Consider the following 24,553-nt stretch of genomic DNA (forward strand, 5'->3'; position numbering starts at 1 on the left):
ATCTTGAGGATACATTTTCAATGTAGAGATCATTTGAAAACCTATCATGATAGATTAAGTGCTGAGAAAACAGAGTCGAATCGAAACGATTTCTTTAAAAACTGCACACAGGATCGTGTGAATGAGAAGATTGACACGATGAAAATTTGTATTTATGGATTTTTCAAGTCCATCAGTGACCTGGTGGAATGTCCTTTACTTGACAAAAAGAAAATGTCTACAAACAAGCTCGAGGAAGAAATGATTAATGAGAGTGTTGAGATTTTGGATGTTGATCATTCACGAAAGCATGTATTGATTCGATTGAAGAATGATATGAGTGATATTTTCTCGACAAAAGGGTCACAACAAAATTCAACAACACACAACAAAGATCAAGAACAGCATCAACACGAGACAATATTACTGATGGGTAAAATTGACCATTCAAATCATGCATTTTTATTTAATGTCACAGAGATGGCAAAAAGGATCCATGATGAGAAAAAATCACATTTCAGAAAAATTGAAAATATTTATGAATTGTGTATTCCACCAACTTTAAAAAAAAGATGTTGCAGAGTGGACAAAGATGGAAAAAAGGAAATGCAAGATTCAGTCACAAAAGTTGGAATCCGAAGAGTTTTAATTGGATGCTTCTTCTCAAGCTTGACCACAAAAAAGATCCATATTTATGGCACAGCAAGGGGAAAGAAAGACAACATCTATGGATATTATGACCATCTCAGTCCAACGTTTATTTGTACACCAAACTATGATATGCTTCGTGGTATGTTTATTAGCGCTTCAGGTAGAAATGGACAAAGATATTCTGGCGTTATTGATTGTGGATATTACAATATTGAGTTAAAAAGTTGGAATTTTGCATTACTCAATTTGGACGTACTTGGATCATTTACGAGTAATTTTATGCATGACATTATGTGCTGACACTGATGTCACAACATGATGGTCCATCAATTGAGAGTTTATTTCAATTCAGCCAATATATGGTGGCTTTCAATTCAGCCAACATGTACTCTCAGTGAGAATGATGATGATTGTGGGAATGAGTGTCATCGTGTCTCTTATAATGTTGTTGTTGCTGTTCTTGAATGAATTGTCTGAATGGATTCTCATAGGTCAATTCCCAGAATTGCATGCCATGAGACATCTCTTCATCAGTAAGCAAGCATGAATCCAATGTTTGTATCAATTCTTCCTTATTCATATTATTCCCAATGAATACAATCTCTTGCCTTCGGTCTCCATACTCTCCCTCAAATTTTGTTTCCTTCATGATGTGTTCGATTTGCTCCTGTGAAAAGTGTTGCTTTTTTTCTTCCGAAAGAGAGGCAAACCAAATTGATTTTGGAGCAAATGAAAAAGTCGGACCTGCAGTGGACCATTCATAAAGTGTTGCGTTATCACTGGCAAGCCAAAAGAAACCCTTAGAGCGAATAATTCCTCTCAATTTTTCATTTTGAATACATTCGTAGAGTCGTTGTGGCATGAATGGCCTCCTTCGTCGGTACACAAATGAACTAATTCCATATTCTTCAGTTTCTGGAGTGTGTTCTTTTTGTAATTCTCGTACCCATCCTGGTGACTTGAGTGCCTTTTCATAATTGAAAAGACCTGTATTCAGAATGGATTTCAAATCGACATGAGAGTATTGACTTTTCAAAATGACAGCTTCAGGATTTAGCTTTCGAATTATTGCTTCCAATTTATGGAGCTTTTCTTCACTGATCAAATCCGTCTTATTGAGAATAATTACATTGGCAAAATCAATTTGATCTAACAGTAAATCAACAACGTTTCTATTGTCATTCTCATTGATACCCATATGTCTAGAGCTAAGAGTATCATCACTCGAATAATCTTTCATGAAATTAAAACAATCGACTAGAGTGACGAGTGTATCTAATTTTGTGTAGTGAGAAAGCATTTTTCCATAATTGTCTTGGAAAAAGAATGTTTGAGCAATGGGAAGGAGCTCTGCAATACCGGTCGACTCTATGAGAAGATAGTCAAATTTTTTCTGTTTGGCGAGTTTTGCGACCTCTTGTAATAAATCTTCTCGTAGTGTGCAACAAATACATCCATTCTGGATCGAATAAAAATAATATACAAAATGAAATATTATTGCATTGTTCAAAATAGAGACAGATTAAAATTTTTTGGAAATGGACAACAAAAAACGTACAGTCATTTCAACCATTTTTTCCTCCGTTCTGGAAAGTGTACTCGTTTGTTTGACCAATTCTACATCAATATTCACCTCGCTCATATCATTTACAATGACAGCTACTTTAAGTCCTTGCTTATTTTGCAAAATGTAATTCAACAAAGTCTTGATATAAGGTTCATTAAAAAATAATAATTTCAAATTGTTTACCAATCAATTATGATAATTAATTGAAAGAATGTTGACACTCAAAAAACTGATCCATATAAAACGATATTCTTAACTTACTGTCTTGCCTGCTCCTAAAAATCCACATAAAATTGTAACTGGTAATTTTTCCTCTTCACTGAATGGCTCCAAATCTTCAACGCCAAGAGAAAATGAAGAATTATCACTTTGTGTTTCATTCAATACTGACGATTCTTTCTGAGGTGTTTCACTTTCTTGTTGTTTTTTCATAATTTCAATCAAATCATTCCTCAACTTGCTCATCGAAGCATGAGTGGGACAAATTTCCAACCCAGCATTTAAAATAAGTATTGCTTCTTCTAAGTCTCCATAAAGTGAGAGTGCAAGACCTTTTCGGAAATAAGGTTGTGGCCATGAAGGTTTTAATTCCATTGCTTGTTCGGAGTCACGTACAGCCTTTTCATACTCGTCCATTAATATATAAACTGTTTTTATCCGCATGTGATCAAAATGCAAATAATTATGATGCATCATCATGTTCAATTTGTCCAAAAAAGAAAAATTTCATCATCATCATCATCCACCATAAATTCATTCCGCATTCCGTAATGGTATCAGTGTTCCGAAGTACATATATTCACATACCCGAAGCTCTCATATCATAAACGAAAGGATTTTGAGGATTTAATTCAATTGCTTGAGAAAACATTTCGATAGCTTCCTCAAACTTGTTTTCAAACACCAATTGATTTCCTTTTTGAATGAATTCATTCAAGCATTCTTGAGAGGTCATTTTTTCAACTCAATATATCAACTCCCACAACAACACGATATAGAGAATGCATATTCATTTGTTCAGTTCAGTGTTGAAGATTTTAATAAATCACCAACTAATGGCTATAGAATGAAATTGTTTGTTCAACTCAAGCAAAGGGATATATTTGTAGGTCGGCCCAAAATGGAAGGTAATTGACCCATGACATTTACGGAAATAATAATCCTATCACACGTTTTAGCGTGGAATTAACACACATCTTCAAGATGGCATCAACATCGCTATAAGGAAGCTTTACATGTTGTTAAATGTTCATTCGTTTCGCCGCATCTTTTTTCGCCTTTAAAGGAACGAGTTCTTGTTGTGACCAAAATTGTTCCCAAACCAAAACATCATCTCTTTGTTGCATATATATGTTTTGTTCCTTTTCAAAAAAGAAAACAATATCTTGAAGCTCTATCACTACTGCTTTTTTTCCCCAAAACACCTCATGATGAAATCACTTCTCAAGAACGGTTTCTCAAAGCACTCTCGTCTGCATCATCAAGGTGCCATGACATTGATCATTCGGAACACCTTTCAACCATTCTCCACGAGTGCCACACTCTCCTACGGATCGTTCAAAGAAGTCGAGTTTACCTCGGTGCGAGATTTACTCGAGAAGGCCAATGACATTCAAATTGTCGATGTAAGAACTCAACAAGAATTTGAACATGCTGAACACAAATTCAGAAAGGGTTTCAATTTACCAGTTCAAACTCTGGAAGCAAACATGAATTTGTTGGATAAAACAAAACCAACCTATGTCGTTTGTCAATCAGGAATTCGAGCAAAAAGAGCGAGTGAATTGTTGAGTAATAGTGGCTTTTCGGATGTGATTTGCATTAAGGGAGGATTCAATGATATCAAGAATACATGTAAACCTCAAGATGATCCTATTGTGCAAGTGAAACCTGCTGGTGCTGCATCTTCATCGGTGTGGTCTATGGAACGACAAGTTCGATTCACTGCTGGTGCATTTGTCTTTGCAGGTGTGGCTGGATTTGCTGTCACTGGAAATCCATGGTTTTTAAGTTTGCCAGGATTTGTTGGATGTGGATTAATGTATTCTGCCTACACGAATACTTGTGCCATGGGTGTTGCATTAATGAAGATGCCATGGAATAGGCTCAATCCTCAAGCCACTTGTGCCACCATCAAGAAGTAAACTCTTGACTCGGCACTTCAATTCTTTTGGTTCCAAAAAGTTCATAATTCTGGTTTTTGTCACAAATTCAACTCCTAATTCAAAAATTTCACATTTCCTATGCATTTTGGAATAAAAATATTGGAATCTTTCATCCACTCTTGACTCAATATTGCTTAAAATTTTTAATATTTGTACTGAAAGGAATATTGTTTTGAAACATCAATTCTTTGCACTTTTCTCGTATCAGTTCAGAGTTGTAAATGATGGAAATTGAATAAAGCTGCTCCACATTCTCCACAGTAATATTTTCACAAATTTTCTGTTCGCAAAACTTTTTCAAACCAAACAAGAGAAATAAATCGGCTGCCAAAAACACCTCTACAATATTCTCAGAATACATGGTCATGTCTTCCCTTAAACCACCATAAATAAATTGAAACACAACAAATAAGGTAGAAAGTGAAAAATTGTTGATGTGACAAGTTTCAATTCGAGAAGTGTTGGAGTCTTCGTTGGATGTGCCTTCATATTGCAGTAGCTTTTTGAAAAATTCGCTTCTACTTGAAATAATAGACCTATGTAAATAAAAGCCTTTGCATTCAAGTACGTGAGCAAATAATGGATTATTTTCCAATTCTTCTTGTAAAATAAAGTCAATTTCTTGTAAATCCTCAGTATCTGTGGTAATTTTGATATCAGGATAAAAGTTTTCAAAAGCTTTTTGATCAATTATTCCGTCTCGTTCAAACGATGTTCGGACAAGGTTGTTGAAAAGTGTCGACAAGTCATCCTCAATGCCATTCAACACGATCGCATGCTGTCGAATCTTGGTTTTTCTTTTCAGAAAGTCAGTGCTGAACGTGTTTGTTTGAGGTGGTGGAGGTGCAGTATAATAATAATACCATGATAGGCTAAAGCTTGGTTTTCCAAAGAAGTAATTCATTTCATCCTTAAGTAATTGTTCATCAAAATCATCGAAAAGAGATTGCATGGCAACAACCGACTCATCATTTGTTTCACCAAGAGATTCTAAACAGTTGGTTGCATTGGTACGTGTCTTTTCATTATACAGAGTGCTGAAAAGTTTTGGTAGACCTGTTGTTGTGTGAAATTTGTTGCCAACAAATATAATGATCAAGTCAGTTTTTTCAGTTGTGATTCGTCATTTCGTTGTGTGTGTGATATCGAGTGATCTCGAAATAAATCTTACCTTCAGATATAAGTTTTTGTTCAACAGAAAAGTTATTTGGGTTCTCTGCTGTTGTTCGTAGTTTTTTGGTCTCTTCAAGGGAGGCAGACAACTTGTCCGAGTAAATAATTTGCAAGAATTTCAATAAGGCATACCATGAAATATCAGGATCTACCAACAAGTAATAACCTGGACCAGTTTCATGTGTGCTTAATACGTTGGTTGTTGGATTCCACTTTAAACAATTCTTTGAAAGAAAATTTGATCGTGAAGAAACAATGGCATAATGAACGCTCACATTAAAATCGTTTTCTGTGACATAAATTTCACTCTCATTGTTAGAGAAACCAATAAAAGTGTCTGGAAAACTTCCCGAGGTGTCTGCAGTGCTTTCGGCCTCTCCATAAGCACTTAAAGTTGATTTAAGGTATTCAACATCACGTGAATACTTGTTTGAGTGTACCAGTAGATTTCCCAGGTCAAATCCCATCGATAATGCTCCACCCAATAGTTCCATTACTTCATTCACATGTACTATGGTGGCATCATTCTTGCTACTCTGAGCAACCATCCAGAGCGAGTAAAACACTCCAGTGGCCAGCATGACATATCGTGCTTTTGCATGCTCTGCAAATTTGTACAATATGAAAGCAAGTTCGTCTACAATTTGACTGTACTCTTCACAATCATTCAATGCTGGCGCAAGACGTGTCATCATGTTACAAAGCAAGTTCAATACCTTGCATACATAGAAAGCATTTCGTTCATCTCTGCTGAAAATTCGTTTTGAAATTTTGCTCACGAGAACGACTATTGCTGCCAAGCTCTCATTTCTGTTAAATGAATTACATTTAAAAAACTCGTAATGCTTGGAAAGCTCCAGTGTCAACAATTCAGCAGTTGCATCACTGGACATAACGAAACTCGAGGAATTATTTGAAGAATTGTTATTCAATAACATATTGTTCAAATATGTTGAATATTCACTCATTGATTTTTGTAAATCCTGTGTGGATGATATTAATTGTCGAGTGGTGTGTGTGACATTGAAAAATTCATTTTTTTCTTCTTCTGTTAATGTTTCTTCCAGAATGTTGATATAGTCCAAATTAGACATTGTCTTTTTCTTTGATTTCTGGGAAAGTGAAGACTCTGCGTCTACACTCGTACTATCTAATGATTCATCTTGGACTTGTTTCTCTCTTGATTTTTTTTTCTTTGTTTTGTTAGAAATGTTTTCCTCTTCGTCCACCTTCTGCTGTTTCTTCTTCTTTTGACAATATTGTTTTGGTTCATGATCCAGAATGGTATGTTCCATTTCTCTACAGTCATCATGTAATAGTTTGAAATAATTCTTTTCCGACGAGGAAGACGAGGAGGATGGAGGCTGCACTGTTGAATCATCATCTCCCCATAATTGTTTTTCCTTTTTTTGTTTCTGTAACTTGTTCTTCTTATGTCCCATCTCCTTTTAAATGATAATTTATCAGTAGTACTGATGAAGTAATATATAATAACTGATCGATAGAACTCGGGATTTCGTGAAACAGTTTGGAGTGAACAAACCAATGGAGAGCTCTATTAATGAGAGATGAGGATCGATCAATTTTTTCGACTTTTGAAATGTCTGGAACTTTCATTTTCCGATTTGATGGTATGGTTCAATTTTGAAATAGAAATTTCAAAGTGAATGAAAAAGTAACACTTCATCAATAATACGTGATAGTAGTACTATAAATACTTTAACAATACAACATTAATACTGTTGTTCTCGAATTCAATTCTTCTTTTTCTTCATTGGCGCCTTTTCCAACTCATTATAAAAAATTTAACGATTTTATTTGTGAGAGAGGATCTTCATCATGATCATTCAACAACAGCCTCACGCTTCAAGCAAAGCAACAACACGTACGGAAACATCTTCTTCGGATATGCTACCATCGGATCCTATCCGGAAAGGTTGGAAGGATACTCAACCACAACGAAAAATTGTGAAAATTTCTTCTTCATCGGAGCATGATGATTTATCAACAACACCAACAACAGATGTAAATAATAGTAACACTTCTTCAAGTCCATCGCAGGCACCTTCTTTACAACAAGGCCCCATTGGTCAAGTGTTTCAATCATTACGAGAAAAAGTTTCCACTCTTTTATTTAATCACCAATATTGGAATTTATTTTCACAAGCATCCTCTTCATCATCAACGGACAAATCCAAAATGCATGAAAATGAAAGCCATATACAGTTTATTGGGCAAATTCGACCACCTTTCATTATCGAAAGATTTGATAAACCACAAGTGAACAACAACGGAAAAAAGATGATTGTACGGAAAATTGTGCCACTTTTGCAATTGGAAAATTATTTAAACAAGTGTTTGGTCAATCAGGAGATTGCCATCAAGACAATATGTTATTGCCTTTTGAGACAGTCAACGATATGGTCATATTCATATCATCAATTATCGTCAAGCTCTGAAAATTCTGAACAAACTCAAGACGAGTTACAAAAGAAACAATTCATGAAAAAAACGAAAATTCCACTCTCCTTGTTTTTTATAGGTCCATTAGGTGTTGGAAAATTGTATATTTCTCGTCTGATAGCTCAGTCTCAAGGAAGACCTTTCGTGCTTTTCGATATGAATTATTTTACGGAAGAAGAATCGTTATCGAATTTGGTTCAATTTTCAGACGAATATCGATACAATCAACCTTTCAATTACATGCTTGGGCAATTGAATGTGGTTTTAGAAACGGCCCCAAATGCTGTAATAGTTTTCAACAATATGGAATATGCCCATCCTTCCATTTTCAGATTTTTACATCAACTATTCAGAGCAGGATTAATACTTGAACAAAAATCGAGAAAAGATGTCAACTACAAGGCACAGCATTCTGGCTCACTGGCAACAGACCAATCATTGGAATCATCAGCCAACAAACGCACGGATAAAAAGAAGGCAACTGCAGATATCAAAAAACCGCTCGAGGAAGAACTCGTACGCGTGATTGACGCTAGTCAAGCCATATTTATTTGCATTTCTGTAATTAGCGATCAAATGGTCAAGAAAAATATCTTAGAGAATGGACCAAACACCCTAATTGACAAGTACGAGCAAGAAAAGAAGTCCGTTCAGAACAATAACTATCAATCTCAGTCATCCTACAGCGCGTCTCAATTTCCATACGAAGATACTTACCTCAATAATGACGAAAATGAATTTTCGACTTTACAATTCAAACCCATGAAGAAGCAATCACAATTAAGGAAGCCATCCACCTTGACCGATAGAGCAAGCACTTTGAATTCTACTACTACAAATTCCACAACTGGATATCTTGAACAAGTTTCATCAGCATATTCAGCAATTGATGCTCTCGATCGAGTCATTGAATTTCGACACCATATCACTCCTTTTTTAGTTGATCATTTGAATAATTCAAACAAATCAGAAGAAAACAAAATGCCAAAATGCTTTGATGCTTTTCTGCATCAGTTCAATGCAATTGTACCATTTTTTGCATTTTCAGATGTTGAATTGTGTCATCAAATAATTACACAACTTTCAACATTCTCCTCATTTGCCAACTCACAGAAATGTTACAAATTAACTTGGAGTGAAGATGTTGTCATATGGTTAATGAAACGATATAGACCTTCGTTAACGGTAACTGGTGTTTTGGAGAATCATGTGTTGACTCCTCTGGCTGCTGCTGATCACTTGTTTTCACCTCATGATCACATTCATCTTGAGGTTTCACCTGAGCTCGATAGAATTTCCATTACCGTTTTGAATCGGCGTGATGATACACAGTTGAGAAGAGATTTGAGTTTGATTCAATCCAAACTGTGAGACACAGAAATACAAGGTCACCCACTAATTTATTAATGAGAACCCAATCTTTGCAACTCTTGCAAATAATTTCACTTTTGCAAAAATCAACAGCTTTGATAGTACAAATGTGAGCTTATTCAGTCTTCTTTTTTGGAAGACCATGCTCTGCGAGAATAGTCTTGATTTCATCTAGTACACTAGCATCTTCAATTGTTGAAGGGAATGCAAATGGCTCACCATCTGCCATATTTCTCAGAATTCCTCTCAGTACTTTTCCGGAACGTGTCTTGGGTAATTTTGGACACACAATCACAATCTTGAATACTGCAATTGGACCAATTTCCTTTCTGATAATGTCAATACACTTCTTTTCAATTTCAATTCTAGGTACATTCTTATATTTCTCATTTAAAACCACAAATCCCAAAGGCACTTGACCTTTCAAATCATCGTGCACACCCACAACGGCTGCCTCTGCCACTTGAGGAAGTGACAATAAAATTTCTTCAATCTCTGCAGTACTTAGTCTGTGTGCTGAAACGTTAATTATATCGTCTATGAAGTTCACATGATATAGATTCACATGCAATCATTCATTCATTCATGGTCTGTATCAAAGATGTGACCATTTGAAACTTACCTGTTCTTGTCATGACATATAAATTTCCTTGTGCATCCATATGGCCAGCATCACCAGTTTTATAATAGCCATTAAAGGTTTTGAAATAACCTTCAATAAATCTTTGAGGATTTCCCCACAAAGTACTCATGACACCTGGTGGAAGAGGACATTTTGCGACAATATATCCTTCATTGTGAGCTGCCAACTCAGATAATAAGGATGTATCGTCTCCCTTATCTGCTTGTTCAATAGGGAGAATTTTAATGTTCCATCCATGAACCGGTTTGTTGCAAGATCCTGGAGCGACCTTAATCTTGGAATAGTCCTTTTCATAACCAAGCATGACACTACAAATAGGTGAACCTGTTTCTGTCTGCCAATAATTGTCAATAATTGGTCTGTTAGTATGCTGTTGAAGCCAAAACAATGTGTTCGTGTCACATCTTTCACCAGCAACAAATAGGGCTCTCAAAGTACTCAAGTCAAATGCTTTGATGTATTGACCTGTAATGTCTTCCTTCTTGATCGCTCTGACACCAGTAGGAGCAATGAAAATGACATTGACTCCATGTTGTGAAATTAATCTCCAGATCGCACTTGCATCAGGAGTGCCAACAGGCTTACCTTCATAAAGAATGCTGGTACATCCTTTCAGTAACGGACCGTAACCTGTCACAACATTCATGTTTGGTCAAGGACAATTCAAAAAGTGTCAAGAAAGCGCATACAATCGATGTGACAACAAAATTATGTTGCTCATGCAAATACATCATACCCAATATAACTTACAAATATAACTTGAACCCACAACCCACCCTAAATCAGAGGTAGCAAGAAATGTGTCACCTTCGTTCATTCCAAAAACTGCATTCATGGACCATTTGAGAGCTACCAGGTGAGCTGCCAATGATCTCACAACGCCTTCATTTGTCAATGAATTCAATATATATATTAAGGGCAAAACATTCATCGAATCCATCACATCCAGGTTAATCATCTCTCCACAATGATATTCACATACCTTTTGGTTTTCCAGTACTTCCACTTGTATACAACAAGTACATTGGATCTTCGGATGGAACAGCAACAACTTCCTTCATTGGTTTGTTATCTTGTGCATAGACCAGAGAATCCCAATCATAATCTCTTCCTTCCTTTAGGGAAACTTTTGGCAAGAATGTTCTCTGATAGACGAGTGACTTTAATCCCACACCAGAAGTGCCTGATTTTTCAAAAGCTTCATCAAGAATGACCTTGTAATCAATGACCTTATTCATTCCTTCCAATCCATGAGAGGCTGAGATGACCAATTTGGGTTGAGCGTCTTGAATTCTAATGGCAAGTTCGTGAGCTTGGAAACCACCGAACACCACTGAGTGAATGGCTCCCACTCTTTGACATGCAAGCATGGCTTCTAACGCTTGTGGGACCATCGGCATGTAAATAACCACTCGATCACCTCGCTAGAGCGTCATGTCATTCAAGAATTATTCAATAATTATTCAAGAATACCAATGATTCACCACCCACCGAGGTGAATGATGACAAGAATTCCACAAAAGTGACATTAGCGTTTAAATCAATCAAATAATCAAATTCACAATCAAATGCCAATTTTCCAATGTATCGAAAATGTAAAATTCCTTAACTTACCTGAATGTTAAATTTTGTTTTCAGCACATTCGATAATAATTGAACATTTTCCAATAATTTGGCATAGGTAATTTTCTGAACCACTGGTTTACCATTGTTATGATTTGTAGAAACAGGACTATCATAAATGAAGGCAATACGATCTCCTTTTCCAGCTTCCACATGAACATCCAAGCAATTGTAGCAAGCATTAATTTCACCTCCTTCAAACCATTTAATGAAAGGAGGATTGTCATTATTCAACACTCGTTTGTACGGTTTGATCCATGAAAGTTGTGCAGCCTATATTATTGTATCATGAACAATTTCCAAAAGAAGCATTGATTCAATAATTACTGAATTCAAATTTCACACAAAGCTTACCTGAGTTGCCCAAAACTTTTCAGCACCACCATTCTCAAAATCAATGGACATTTTGTAGCTCTCTTCAAATGATTCAGGAATATCATGGATTGGCAAGTTGATGGATTTCATTGATTTTTCATTCATCGCTGAATTGCAATGAAAATCACGGAAGGAGCATCGAGTCATCATGATGGATTTTCTGGCATTTGACTTGTTCGCATAGGACAAGCCCAAAAGGGAGGTCAACCTTTTGTTTTCACAATTATGGGTGATGATGGATTTACCGTTAAACAATGCTCTTGTTGGCTTGATCATGGCAATAGATTTTTGCAATAATAATGATGACAATAGAGACAAAAAAGAACAATTCAAATAATTTACAATCCTGGAGTGTTACAAAGAGAGTACAGTAGAAGCGGTAGTAGCAGTAATAAATAGATATGATACAAGTGTTCAAAAGTACGAAACAAAAATCCAACAGAGGTGGTGGCGAGAGATCAATCCACTTCGGTCGAGAATGGTGGCGATCAAAGAATTTTTTTTTGAGCGGAATATTTTGAGGTGCCTCCACAACCGACTACAGTGCTTTTTTTGGAATCCTAATTGATAACAATCAAGTCTCAATGACTCCTCTTGGTTCGCGATTCGAATAATAATTTCAAAAGATTTGTGAAGAATAATACCAGATATTGACTGGGATGTAAAATTCTTCTTCAAAAAATGTGAAAAATGTAAATGAATTTTTTGGAGAACATCTTTTCAAGGGGAGAGGTTAGTGTTTCGCTTAATCTATCCATATGATGGCTGATATAGGAAAGGGATATAAAGAATAATTTCAAATGAGTGCATGACACTTGTCAAATGATCAACCTGAAAAAGCATTGAAATTTTTTCAGTTCTGAAATATTAAACATCATGTCAAGTTGGAATATTATACTGTAATTTGGTATTCATGGATTTCAATTCCAAAATTTAAGTTAGAAGGAAGAACGGTACGATTAATTTCCAACTCGTTCAATTTTGAAAATACAGAAAAATGTTTCTCCACTCTTTGGAACACCTCACACCCACACATAAATTGAAACGATCACTCCTTCAATCATCATCGGATGAGAATCCAAACTCCATTGTGCCTAATAATGCCATCATCATTCTGAATGGTACTTTTAATCCTATTCATAATAATCATTTATTACTCTTGGAAGATGCTCGGAACTATTTAATGAACGAATTGAATATGAATGTATTGGGAGGATTCATTACGTTACGAGCGGATTGTAGCGTTAAAAAGAAGTGTCAAGGAATTACTGGAAATATTCATGAATTTGTTTCTGCAGTGCATCGGATCAAAATGTGTCAATTAACAGTTGAGAACTCGGATTGGATTGCAGTCGATGAATATCAAGCCTTGCAAGATCATCAAATTAATTTTAAACAAGGCCAACAGCAATTTTGGAGAGTATTAAAATCATTCTATGGAGAAAATTGTCAACAATCTATTAAAGTGTTTAATGTGATTGGAGTGGATAATTTGCAAAAGTGTGGAAAACATATTTGTGAAAATTTGATTTGTGTGGTGAATAGAGAATGTCTTGAATTTAATTTGGAACAATGGAGAAATGAATTCGGGTATCGTCGGAAAGTGATTATTGTGAATGCTTCCATCATGAAACCCATTAGCTCCACAATGATTAGAAAAAAGTTCAAGAACGGAGAAACAATATCCTCGGAGGAAATGCCACAAAGCGTTCTGAATTATCATTTAGAGAATGGTATTGATTATAAACACTCACTAGTCCCACAAGTAGATGAGGATCAAGATATTGATGTGTTTGAAAAAATTCTATCCCATTGTTTGCAGACAAATTTACCATACATTCCATTTCAAGAATTACAATTAGAAGAGAAAAACAAAGACATTCTACTTGGAAAAGGTGTCAAAGGAGAGGTAGTTCCAATGATCTACAAATCTAAAAAAGTCGCTGTCAAACGTGTGAATTTATCCAAGAAGCATGAACACAAATTTGGATTCAAACAAGCACTGAATCATTTTTTAATGGAACTGGAACTACTTGCATCCCTTAAAGGTCATGAAAATGTTGCCGAGTGTTATGGAATCTCCCTCGATGGAGAATATGGTTGTTATATTTTAGAGTTTTGTGATTTTCAATTACAGGAATATCCGTCACAACATTTTCCTCTCACTACTGAGCAATGTCGATCCATCGTTCTTGACGTGGCTCAAGGTATGAAATTTATTCATGACAACAACATTCTTCACAGAGATTTATCTTTGCAGAATATCATGCTTTGTAAAGTAGCAACAGACAATCAAAAAACTCCAACATTTAAGGCCAAAGTGATTGATTTTAGTGTCAGTAAGAAAGTGGATTGGAAAGTTCAACCACCTCGTGGATCTATGAGACGATACGCTCCAGAGGCTATTCAGAACAGCTCTGATTATTCCTTCGCAAGTGATGTCTACATGTTTGGAAATGTTGTGTATGAATTAACACATGGTCATGTCGTGTTTAGGAATCATGGTAAAGTCTCTGATGTTTGTCAACTTGTCATGAGAGGAGAAAGACCTGAAATTTCAAAGAACAAGACCAACAATGATGTCATTCTTCAAATCATGACACAATGTTGGAATCATGACCCTTCCAAACGACCCTCTTTTAGTGACATTATTGAATGGATCATGTCGAGAGTGGATTAAAATTCATTCATAGGAACATTTGGATTCTCCATCCACCTCGAGTGGACATCTCATCACCCTCTCGCCTCAGTGTGATATTTCATGCCTCAACATTCTGAGGATTATTCTCACACACATCAATATCATCATCCATATTAATCTTCCAAAAAATGTCGTCTCCACAACGAAGGCTCCTCTCTCGGAGTGGTGGTGGTGGCGGATGGCTGCTGTTGATGATGGTAGTGGTGGTGGCAATGGTGCTCTTCTGTCTGATGATGATGAAGAACTCGTCCATTGACGCCATGAATCTCCATCTCTCAAGGCCTTCTACAAACCCAACAACAAGAAGGTCGGATCCGAGTAGTAGTTCTTCTTCTTCTTCCACCACTACTCTGACCACCACCACCACTCCTACTCCGAAATACACCACCAAAACCCAACAACGACAACAATACATCATCCACCAAGTTCCCTATCTTGATCAAATAACGGATTATTCCTGTGGAGATGCAAGCCTCAACATGGTACTCTCCTATTATTATCAAGAGAAAATCATTGATCAGAGATCCATCATTGATGTGGCTCGTACTTCCAATCATACAGGTACTCTGAGCTTGGATGTCGTGAGAAGTGCCAGATTCTCTCCACTCTCGAGTACACCAACCTCACAAGTCTATATTCAATTTCCTGAAGTAGCTCCAACATCAGGATGGTTTAATTCGAAATTTGCAAACCAATCACAAGCTTCTGTACCAGTAAATTTATTTGAACATTCTGGACTTGTGACCTTGTACTATCCAGATCGAAATACACTCTTGCCATGTGAGGTGGCGAGAAATGACACTTCGACTCCATGTTGGGTCGATCATTTGGTGAATGAATTTTTGAAAAATAACATTCCAGTAATTTGTTTGATGAATTTTAAAGTGGATTCAGGAGGTCATTATCGAGTGGCAGTAGGTTATGAATTTGAAAAAGATGTGACATCAGGAAAGGAAGTTATTACAGGAATTATCATGTTAGATCCTTGGGATAGAAATAACAATCCTACCAGGGTCACCTATGGTGTGGATTTATTTTGTAAAATGTGGAAACATGCTGAACCTAATGATGACAAGACATGTTTCAAACCTTATTTTGGAGTTGCTGCTTTTCCTCTCTCCATTAGTGTCACTGAAAATTCCAAGACAAGTTTCAATATTAAGGTGAAATATCCATGTGTTTTCCCACCCAATAATTCTGATGGAAAACAAAACTATAATTCTCCAAATCTTCCACTCACTACAACCATTCAACATTTGAGTATGGAAATTTCAGCACTCTCCAAACCAAATTCTAATGGAAAAGCAAATGTCATGTTCACAGAAAGCATTCCTCTCACAAATACATTTACAGCATGTGATTCACACATGTTGAGTAATAATCTCCCCACAAATGGTGCTGATTCGATTCGAATTGTTGCAAGAGGAATGGTTTGTGACACTGTTTTACCAACCGAGTATGACACTAATGTTTGGAGTCCAAGTTACAAATATTGTGATTATATTGGTGGAGCGATTATTCACAAGTTGTAATTATTATTATTATACAACCATTCTATGCCATTACCTATAAGGATCTATCATTTCAATAATAATTATTTCATTTCAATAATAATAATTACTAATATTTCACCAACAGTCACTTTAAATATTAAATTATTTTTTAATAAAAATGATTTTACAAAAAAATGCCTTTTGTGTTTGGAGGATTTCATCTTCCTTCTCCGAAGAGTGCCATCACGACGACCAATAATACTAATAATCACGGAAATGAACAACAAACAAGACCTCAACAAAATTCCGAAGAAGGAACTAACATTGCTACAATCGTAGATGATCATCACAATAACACGGAAGCTAAAATTTTGGAAATTAATGCTTTATCCAAACGAGAGCAGGCAAGAATACAAACTCCTTTCAATCAAAGTGTTGGAAATGATCATCAACAATTGGAAAATCATTCCAAAGATTCAATGAACGAGTTTCAACTACCAACCAACACTCCAAAAAAATTTAATAATTCGAATACAAACTCTAAAACACCACAATTAATTCCTTCTTCGTTGGGAAAGCGAAAACAATCATTAAATAATAGTACTTCCAATTCGAGCAATTCAGGAAGAAAAAATCAAGTGGTTATCAACAATTTTTTACCTGAGGATGATAAGAATGACATCAATCAAAGAAGGAGAACATCATCACTTGGAAAAATGCAACAATTAACATCATACCAGGAGGAAGAATATGACATTTTAAAACCAAACAAGTATGAAGATTATTTGGAGCACAAGCGGAAAAGAACGCACTCGAATGAGAATGAACAAATGATGTCAACTACAATGTCAACTCCTTCATCGAGTTCTTCTTTGAGTGTTGCTGAAGATGACGATGACGATTTGTTAGCCTCAGTTACCAAAACGACAGCCGCCTCTATTCCATTGTCTGCAAATTCAACATGCTCAAGCAATGTTCAAAAAACCCCATCATCCAAATCGCCCGCCATTACTTTTAACATTCCAAAGAGAAATGCAAATGTCACACCCAATCAACCTGAGCAACAGCAACAAAATCGATAAGCAACACCGTCTCCACCTTAAAGACTTTTAAAAAGTTATCAGTTTTTCGAATAGGCATGAAGCAGAACCAAAGAAAGAATCAACAAGATTCAACAAAATTCAATCGGTCAGCGTCATGACTAATATGGAGTCCAAGACATTTGCGTATTTTTTAACTTTAAATACTCTACGAAAAGGATTACGACTTTATTATTGATTGAAGTCATCTCCAGAAAAACTCTCAAAAAATTAAATGTTACAGGTGTTAGATTGTATATCCTAAAAAATTTACATGATAAGTTGGTACAAGTCATTGACAAGTTGACTTTCGTACACCTTGTACTTAGTTCCTGTCCAAGTACCAATTTTGTCAAGTTTCTTCAAAGCAATATCAGCATCCTCTTTGGTGTGTGCGGCAGAGATACAGAAACGAACACGTGAACATAACGTATCGCAAGCAGGAGCACCAACCACGACAACAGCAATACCATTTTCTAGGGCCATTCGTGAGAATGATGGCATTTTGCGGGATTGTAAAGCATGGTAATAATAACAGGAGAGTCAGCATCGCTGATCACTTCAAATCCTAACTTCTTGAGGCCTTCTCTAAAGTAATTTGATGTCTCATTGAGTTGAGCAAGTTTCTTCTTTCCAATATCAGTTCCATCTTCACCAGTAATAACCTTCAAAGCAGAGAGTGCTTGTTGGGCACATGGTGCTGGAATAATACTACCATAAATTAAACCATAGCAATTCTTTCTCAAATAACTAATCACATCCTTGTTAGCAGCAATGTATCCACCAACAGATCCGAAACTCTTGGTGAAAGTTCCCATCAAAATATCAATATCTGCAGGATTGACACCACAATAATCACAGACTCCTCGACCTGTCTTACCCAAAGCACCAATGCTGTGAGCTTCATCAACATACAAATAACATCCATACTTCTTCTTAATTTCGACAGCTCTCTTCAAATTAACAATTTCTCCTTCCATACTATAAATTCCTTCGACAATGATAAGAATCTTTTTCCAAGGTCTGTGAGTTCCTGGTTGTCCTTCAATGATGCTCTTACGAACGATCTTTTCCAAGTGGTCCATGTCATTGTGTTTAAATACAGTGACCTTTGCTCCGCTTGAGGATCTTACTCCGGCAACAATACTAGTATGATTGAGTTGATCGCTAATAATCAAACAATCTGGAGTTGGGGCCAACAATGGAATGGTAGTACTATTAGTTGCAAATCCCATAGAAAATACAATTGCGTCTTCCTTTCCAACAAATCTTGCTGTCATTTCTTCTAATTCTCTATGGACCTTGGTGAAACCCAAATCTCCATAGGCTGAAGCTTGAGCTTGTCCGTACTTGTCAAGACTTGCAAGAACTTCGTCCAACACATGCTTTGGACTATCAGCAAAGCCCAAATAATTGTAACTGGCCAAGTTCAAACAATGGATCGTTTCATCGGTAACATGAATTGTCTGATTATAGTCGTTGGAGTAACGTTTCATCACTTCAATGTAAGCACCAGGTCTGCTAGCAATTGGCCTGTTCCAACAATCACAAATACGACGATAAAGTCTTCTATTATAAAAATCTTCATAGGATTTTACAAGAGGAGCAAAACCTTTAGGATTTTGGTGGATGGAGCCAATAAATAATTCATAACAAAAGTCCCGTACATGTCCCAACATGATGAGGATGGCATAGTTGAGGTAAGTGGTTACCAGAACCCATGATGATATATCACAATGAGTCATCTTTAAACAATTGGAGGATGATAATGTTGTTGTAAATTTGCAAATGAGATGAGTGTTTCAGCAGTAAACAACCGTATTTTCTCTTGACCACTACTACTGTAAAGAGTATATATAATGATGATGATGATGTCGTTAATGGATAAGTCTCACCAGTGCAAAGCAATCGGATAACGGGCAGGCAGGTAGTGTTTCACTACTTCGTGGTACTTCCAACAAGAAGACAACCTTCTCAATACAGAACCGTGAGGACACGAAGAAACCAATTCAAGAGAGTGGTGAAAGTATTTTTTTTGTGCGAAACCTTGAATAAGCGCGCGTCATCCTCGTAAGGGCCAACGGCTATCACCACCACAACACCACCACAACACACACACGACAACAACTCATTCGATGATGCGGGGCGTATGTACACAGAGACTCATTGAGAAGAATTTGCATCTCTTCTTGGATGACACTGAGCATGTTTTGGAAAAAGAAAGGAAAATGAACGAAGGTAGCCGTAGAAAACAACATTTGGAGAATTCAACGGATAATGGAAAGTTTGGAAAGAAGGTGCGATTGTGAGGAATGCGCATGCTACTAATTTATGAATGATCAACCACATTGGTGGTGGATCATCTCACTGAGAGAGAAGGACTGTTCGATGATTGTTTCAAAGTCGAGAGAGCTCAATGAGAGCATGAAACAACAACCATGCTAATTGACCTCTCTTCTCACCAATGCAGTTCCAGGACCTGTTGAGTTTGTTGGTTATTCAGAGACGATGGACATGTATGGAGAGAACACACCCATTTGGCGGAGTTCATCGTTTCAAACTTTTCAAGCCATCCCCTGTCGAATGTCACTCATCACAAACCAAAAAAATGAGTCAAAATGGTGCTGTACAAAGCTCTCCCATGTTATCATCATCCTCAACAACAATTTCATCCTCAGCTCATCAACAACAACAAGTCAATGTGTCACAAACGTTGATGAGTGCCAATCAGAACAGAAGTAGTTTAAATGGATGGACAGAACTCTTTGATCCCAATTATCAACGTTTTTATTATCACAATCCGGAAACAGGTGAAACCAGCTGGTATCAGTAAGTATTCTTCTTTCAGATTTGTTTGTTTGGAATCGCCACAACAACATTGAACAACACAATTCTTTCACTCTTTGACTGTTGACATTTTTTGACACCAAAAACATTCAACAACACCTCGATGATTATAATAACACGCACATACCCACACACTAACAATAACAACACCAATGGATAACTTGTAGTCCGAAAGATAATCCAGACCTTCAAAAATCTCAATCCTCCTTCATGACCATCACCACAACATCCACTTCACAACAAGAACCACAAGAACCACAACAACAACTCAAATCAAACATTCCTTTCAATAACAACAACAAGAATCACAACTCCTCTCCACTTCCCATTCGTGCCAGCGATCCAGTTTATTCTATTTATCATCAACATTCTAACAAACATGGAAGTGAACTCTGTGTTGACTCAACAACAACGTTGGGTGGGAATTCCAATCGATTGGAAAGTACTACTACAACAACAACTACTCCTCGAAGTCGACGAGGAGGTGTCACACGAGCCAGTGATTCAGAAGTTCGTGGAGGCATGTCCATCTATAACAATCATCATCCAACAACGAGTCCAACCTTGAATGCTCTCTCAACTTTGAATACCTCCATTCCTTCTTCTCCATTGAGAAAATTTAACAAATCACAAAGTAGTAGTACTAGTAGTTCTGTAAAAAAGAAAACGAGTCGATTCTTGGCCTCCATTTCCGATCAATACTATGCACTCTATGAGAGAGTGGAAAAGAAAATGGCAAATCAATCTTCAACATCTTCACCAATATCTTTAACAACAACAACTTTAACAACATCAACTTTATCAACAACTTGTTCACCCACCTTGTCCTATGACTCATTCACCATCAAGGATAAATTCATCATTCTTCATTTGACTCATTTGACCTCTCCCAATTCATCCCTCACAATTTCACAACGTATTCATGACATGGAACAAGACTTGAAACAATCTCCTCTCTTATTTGCATGTTTGAGAGGTGATCATCAAAAATTTAATGATCTCTTGAGTAGACTTCATGTTGGAAATTCAAAAACCGGCATGACGATGAGTGAAACAACAGTATTGCCACATTCGAAATTATCCATGCTTCATTTGGCAGTCGCTTCTGGAAATATTCATCTTGTGAAACATATCATTTCATGGATTCAAATGAATAAGGAAGGAAGTGGATCCAATGATTTAAATCAAACTTCATTCAATTCATTGACTGCACTTCACATTGCATCTCTCTTTGGTTTGACACAAATTGCATACTTGTTGATTGAAAGTGGAGCTGATACAAATATTGGATGTCACGCCACTCCATTGGCTCCTCCTTATTTTCAACCTCTTATTGAGAAATATTTCACACGTGCTCGAGATGTCTCTTCTTGTATTTATACTCCATTTTTGTATTGTGTGTTTGGTGGAAGTGTGGAAACTTTATTAATGTTTGGAAATTTGAGTAAATCGGTGGGAGTGAGTGTGGAACAGAATAGAGAGGGATTTGTGATGGATGCCTTGTCATTGGCGTGTGTTTTGCAACATGTGAAAATGGTGGACATCATGTTGAAGGAAGATTATGTATTTAATTATGATGTGAATTGTACGGATAATAATGGAATGAGTCCAATTATGTTTTTGGCTTGGTCAAGTGGTAATGCAGGTAGGTGTTGTTTTTTCAAGTGTGTTTGTGTGTGAATATTCATCAATCTCAACTCAAATGTTTACTTTTGAAAAATGCTTCATCTCAACTCTCTCAATGTTCACTTGATCACTTTCAAAATTGAATTTCCTCTTTCACTCGATCTCTTTCAAAATTGAATTGAATACACACAGCAATTTGTGGTAAACTCTTAGCCAAACAAGCCAATTTGGTGGGTGTCAATAGAGCCAATGGCTATTCGTGTCTACATTTCTCAATTACTGTTGGAAATTATGGTTTTATCAAGAAAGTATGTCGTACCAAAGAAAACACCGAAGAGTTAGCAATCCTCTTGCGTATTCACAATCAGAAACAACCTTTGAATGCTCTCCAATTTGTGAATAGTAAGGAAATTGAATCGACTGTCTCTGTAGAAATACGAAAAAAGATTGAATCCATTTTGAAATCTTATGGAGCCACAGAAAAGACTGGTTTTAGTGAAATTATTAAGGAAGGTTATCTCACGAAACAAGGTCATGTGGTGAAAAATTGGAAAAAGAGATGGTTCGTATTGAGAGTTGGTGAATTACAATATTTCAAGAGTATTCAAAAATTGAAAGAGCCAACCGGAACCATCATTTTGCAAAATGGAAGTATTGCCAAGACTTTCACGAAAGGATGTTTTGTATTGTATGATTCTCGAAATGACAAAAAGTATTTTATTCTGGCTTCTTCTGAGGAGGAAATGACAGAATGGATGGATGCCATTTCTTTCTCTATCAATCAAGCTGGTGCTAAACATTGAATAATAATAATAAATGAATTATGTTCAGCAACTTGTAACAACTTGTTGTCAATTTGTTTTGAATCGACGATCGTCTTTGACATCGCATCACGTCAGACATGAATGGGAGCAACTTCATGAAAACGATTTGCATGTTGGAAAAGGTCATGGATACTTGATTTCCCAACGCTATTAAATCAATGGTGTCTAAAAGAGAATTTGATGGCGGCATTGACACTCTCGCAATTACTATTGCTCCACAGGAATAGTTGTTGTTACCTGTTGGTTCGCTTCAAGATCATCCTCATTCTTTTGCAATACATCCACCACATTTCCAGATATAAATTCATTACACCCAACAGATAATTTCACAGATTCGCCTTCTTCTGAGGCGGTGGCTGGTTGTCGATTTCTGGGAGAAGAGGATGTGGCTTGCTCTCCTTTCACATCTCCGGTTGACTTGGCTTGACGTCTCGGCGATTGGAGAGAAGCGTTTAGATCGAAATTTCGAGGACTTTTTCCTCCATGTGATCGGTCACAGTTGATGATAATACTGTCTGTACTGGCATTGGTGTCCTGTTCATTCTTGTAAACGCCCATATCTCCTTTCGTTGCAATCAAGTTTGAACATGTTCTTTTGACTTGTAAATTCGAAAATTCTAGAGACTTGGTCATGAAATCTGCTGGCGTTTCATGCAGAGGTAAGGATTCTTGACTGTTGTTGGCCGATTGTGACTTTTGTTGGACATAAGGTTGTTGAGGATAGACTCTGTTGGAATACCTTTCAATGTGATAAGAGAGAGTGCTTTCAGTATTTGCAGTTGTTGAAGACTCATGATGTGTATCTGCATTTGCCATTTCTTCAGCTCTCTGATCATTTCGTTCAGCATTACGTTGTTCCAATTTGGCGACTTCTTTCGCACGCTTCTCCATTAAATATTCGTAGGTTGTCTTTTTAAGATAAACTAATAAAAAGTTTATCATCCAGATGTAATAATTATTAATAAATAATTATTCTTACTATTAATTTCATGAGCACTCTACGTACTAAGTTTGATGTGAAGAAAAAATAATTGAGTGAGTGAAAGAGCCACAATTAAAGTCACCAATCCTCCAACTCCAACAATCACCAAATGGGCAATAGGATTTGAGAATGAGTAGATGGCAATCAAACGTTTTGAAAATTCTTCAAAATTAATGCTTGCTTCTATCACATAGGCGGCCTTTGCGAGAAATACATAGAGAAGAAGAAAATAAGTGTCACTCAAGAATACGAAAAATATTTTGTAATTCCTCTCTCCAATGCACATGTTGAGCCATCGACAATGATGATCAAAACCTTGTACGCATTTCATACATAATTTGCAGTGCTTGCTTGATTCATATCTAAATAGTTGTTGATTTCCGCAGTAGTTCATAGGTACATTATTTTAAATATTTTTCAATGATCGTGACAATCATTACTAAATCCCAACCTACACAATCAATTTGCAATGTTTGCAAAATACAATTTTCTTCCCTTCATAGACTGGTTCCAGTCCCTTTTCTTTTAATAATATATGTTCATCAGCGGCATCATAAAATATCAAAACGATGTGCGTTATGGCACTAATTAGAGAGAGAATGAAATAAATAACAGTTGCAGTAATTTGGTATTCTATTCGGGACACGGTAGAAACCATGATATAAAAATCAACGTGCATAAATGCTAATCCGATCCATGCAATTACTTGAAATATATCAACAGGCCATTGAAGGCCATTACTTCGTTTTGTTTCACGCTTACTAATACCTCCCTTCGTTCAAGATATATATTTCATTCGATTTATCAACATGATGAGTTCCGAATTCATAGAAACAGCACCTCTCTACAAACCTTGCAATTACATCCAACACACATTCTTTGCTAGCAACTCGAACTCTTTCAATAATTTTTGAAATGTTGTAAACAGACAGACTTTCATTAGGGTTCTTGTACTTTGATTCAAACAAAATCAATATCCCAAAGGTTAGAA

The 24,553-nt window shown here is 36.5% G+C and overlaps 12 protein-coding genes across 12 annotated transcripts; 7 read left to right on the forward strand and 5 right to left on the reverse strand.

Annotated features, from left to right (window-relative positions):
* Positions 1-213: 213 nt before the first annotated feature.
* On the forward strand, positions 214-930 carry FDP41_007651 (uncharacterized protein; the record flags this gene model as incomplete). The annotated part of the gene is made up of 1 exon (XM_044711419.1): positions 214-930. One exon carries the CDS (start codon positions 214-216, stop codon positions 928-930), a length of 717 nt encoding a protein of 238 aa, XP_044568449.1.
* Positions 931-1,021: 91 nt separating this feature from the next.
* FDP41_007652 (uncharacterized protein) lies at positions 1,022-3,152 on the reverse strand (the record flags this gene model as incomplete). Its single annotated transcript, XM_044711420.1, has 4 exons — positions 1,022-2,089; positions 2,189-2,335; positions 2,459-2,844; positions 3,005-3,152. 4 exons carry the CDS (start codon positions 3,150-3,152, stop codon positions 1,022-1,024), a joined length of 1,749 nt encoding a protein of 582 aa, XP_044568450.1.
* Positions 3,153-3,627: 475 nt separating this feature from the next.
* FDP41_007653 (uncharacterized protein) lies at positions 3,628-4,341 on the forward strand (the record flags this gene model as incomplete). The annotated part of the gene is made up of 1 exon (XM_044711421.1): positions 3,628-4,341. One exon carries the CDS (start codon positions 3,628-3,630, stop codon positions 4,339-4,341), a length of 714 nt encoding a protein of 237 aa, XP_044568451.1.
* A 145-nt stretch (positions 4,342-4,486) lies between these two features.
* Positions 4,487-6,977, reverse strand: FDP41_007654 (uncharacterized protein; the record flags this gene model as incomplete). Its single annotated transcript, XM_044711422.1, has 2 exons — positions 4,487-5,418; positions 5,534-6,977. 2 exons carry the CDS (start codon positions 6,975-6,977, stop codon positions 4,487-4,489), a joined length of 2,376 nt encoding a protein of 791 aa, XP_044568452.1.
* A 397-nt stretch (positions 6,978-7,374) lies between these two features.
* FDP41_007655 (uncharacterized protein) lies at positions 7,375-9,369 on the forward strand (the record flags this gene model as incomplete). The annotated part of the gene is made up of 1 exon (XM_044711423.1): positions 7,375-9,369. The coding sequence occupies one exon, from the start codon at positions 7,375-7,377 to the stop codon at positions 9,367-9,369; it is 1,995 nt and encodes a 664-aa protein (XP_044568453.1).
* Positions 9,370-9,484: 115 nt separating this feature from the next.
* FDP41_007656 (uncharacterized protein) lies at positions 9,485-12,286 on the reverse strand (the record flags this gene model as incomplete). Its single annotated transcript, XM_044711424.1, has 6 exons — positions 9,485-9,906; positions 9,992-10,642; positions 10,763-10,894; positions 10,995-11,436; positions 11,627-11,908; positions 11,990-12,286. The coding sequence occupies 6 exons, from the start codon at positions 12,284-12,286 to the stop codon at positions 9,485-9,487; spliced, it is 2,226 nt and encodes a 741-aa protein (XP_044568454.1).
* Positions 12,287-13,007: 721 nt separating this feature from the next.
* Positions 13,008-14,690, forward strand: FDP41_007657 (uncharacterized protein; the record flags this gene model as incomplete). The annotated part of the gene is made up of 1 exon (XM_044711425.1): positions 13,008-14,690. One exon carries the CDS (start codon positions 13,008-13,010, stop codon positions 14,688-14,690), a length of 1,683 nt encoding a protein of 560 aa, XP_044568455.1.
* Positions 14,691-14,971: 281 nt separating this feature from the next.
* FDP41_007658 (uncharacterized protein) lies at positions 14,972-16,243 on the forward strand (the record flags this gene model as incomplete). The annotated part of the gene is made up of 1 exon (XM_044711426.1): positions 14,972-16,243. The coding sequence occupies one exon, from the start codon at positions 14,972-14,974 to the stop codon at positions 16,241-16,243; it is 1,272 nt and encodes a 423-aa protein (XP_044568456.1).
* A 155-nt stretch (positions 16,244-16,398) lies between these two features.
* FDP41_007659 (uncharacterized protein) lies at positions 16,399-17,286 on the forward strand (the record flags this gene model as incomplete). Its single annotated transcript, XM_044711427.1, has 1 exon — positions 16,399-17,286. The coding sequence occupies one exon, from the start codon at positions 16,399-16,401 to the stop codon at positions 17,284-17,286; it is 888 nt and encodes a 295-aa protein (XP_044568457.1).
* A 473-nt stretch (positions 17,287-17,759) lies between these two features.
* On the reverse strand, positions 17,760-18,962 carry FDP41_007660 (uncharacterized protein; the record flags this gene model as incomplete). Its single annotated transcript, XM_044711429.1, has 1 exon — positions 17,760-18,962. One exon carries the CDS (start codon positions 18,960-18,962, stop codon positions 17,760-17,762), a length of 1,203 nt encoding a protein of 400 aa, XP_044568458.1.
* A 929-nt stretch (positions 18,963-19,891) lies between these two features.
* On the forward strand, positions 19,892-22,559 carry FDP41_007661 (uncharacterized protein; the record flags this gene model as incomplete). Its single annotated transcript, XM_044711430.1, has 3 exons — positions 19,892-20,112; positions 20,298-21,775; positions 21,949-22,559. The coding sequence occupies 3 exons, from the start codon at positions 19,892-19,894 to the stop codon at positions 22,557-22,559; spliced, it is 2,310 nt and encodes a 769-aa protein (XP_044568459.1).
* A 228-nt stretch (positions 22,560-22,787) lies between these two features.
* Positions 22,788-24,220, reverse strand: FDP41_007662 (uncharacterized protein; the record flags this gene model as incomplete). Its single annotated transcript, XM_044711431.1, has 3 exons — positions 22,788-23,503; positions 23,587-23,924; positions 24,018-24,220. 3 exons carry the CDS (start codon positions 24,218-24,220, stop codon positions 22,788-22,790), a joined length of 1,257 nt encoding a protein of 418 aa, XP_044568460.1.
* Positions 24,221-24,553: the final 333 nt, after the last annotated feature.

The sequence above is a fragment of the Naegleria fowleri genome (genome assembly GCF_008403515.1).
Source record: "Naegleria fowleri strain ATCC 30894 chromosome Unknown tig4, whole genome shotgun sequence".
Classification (NCBI taxonomy): Eukaryota; Heterolobosea; class Eutetramitea; order Acrasida; family Naegleriidae; genus Naegleria; species Naegleria fowleri.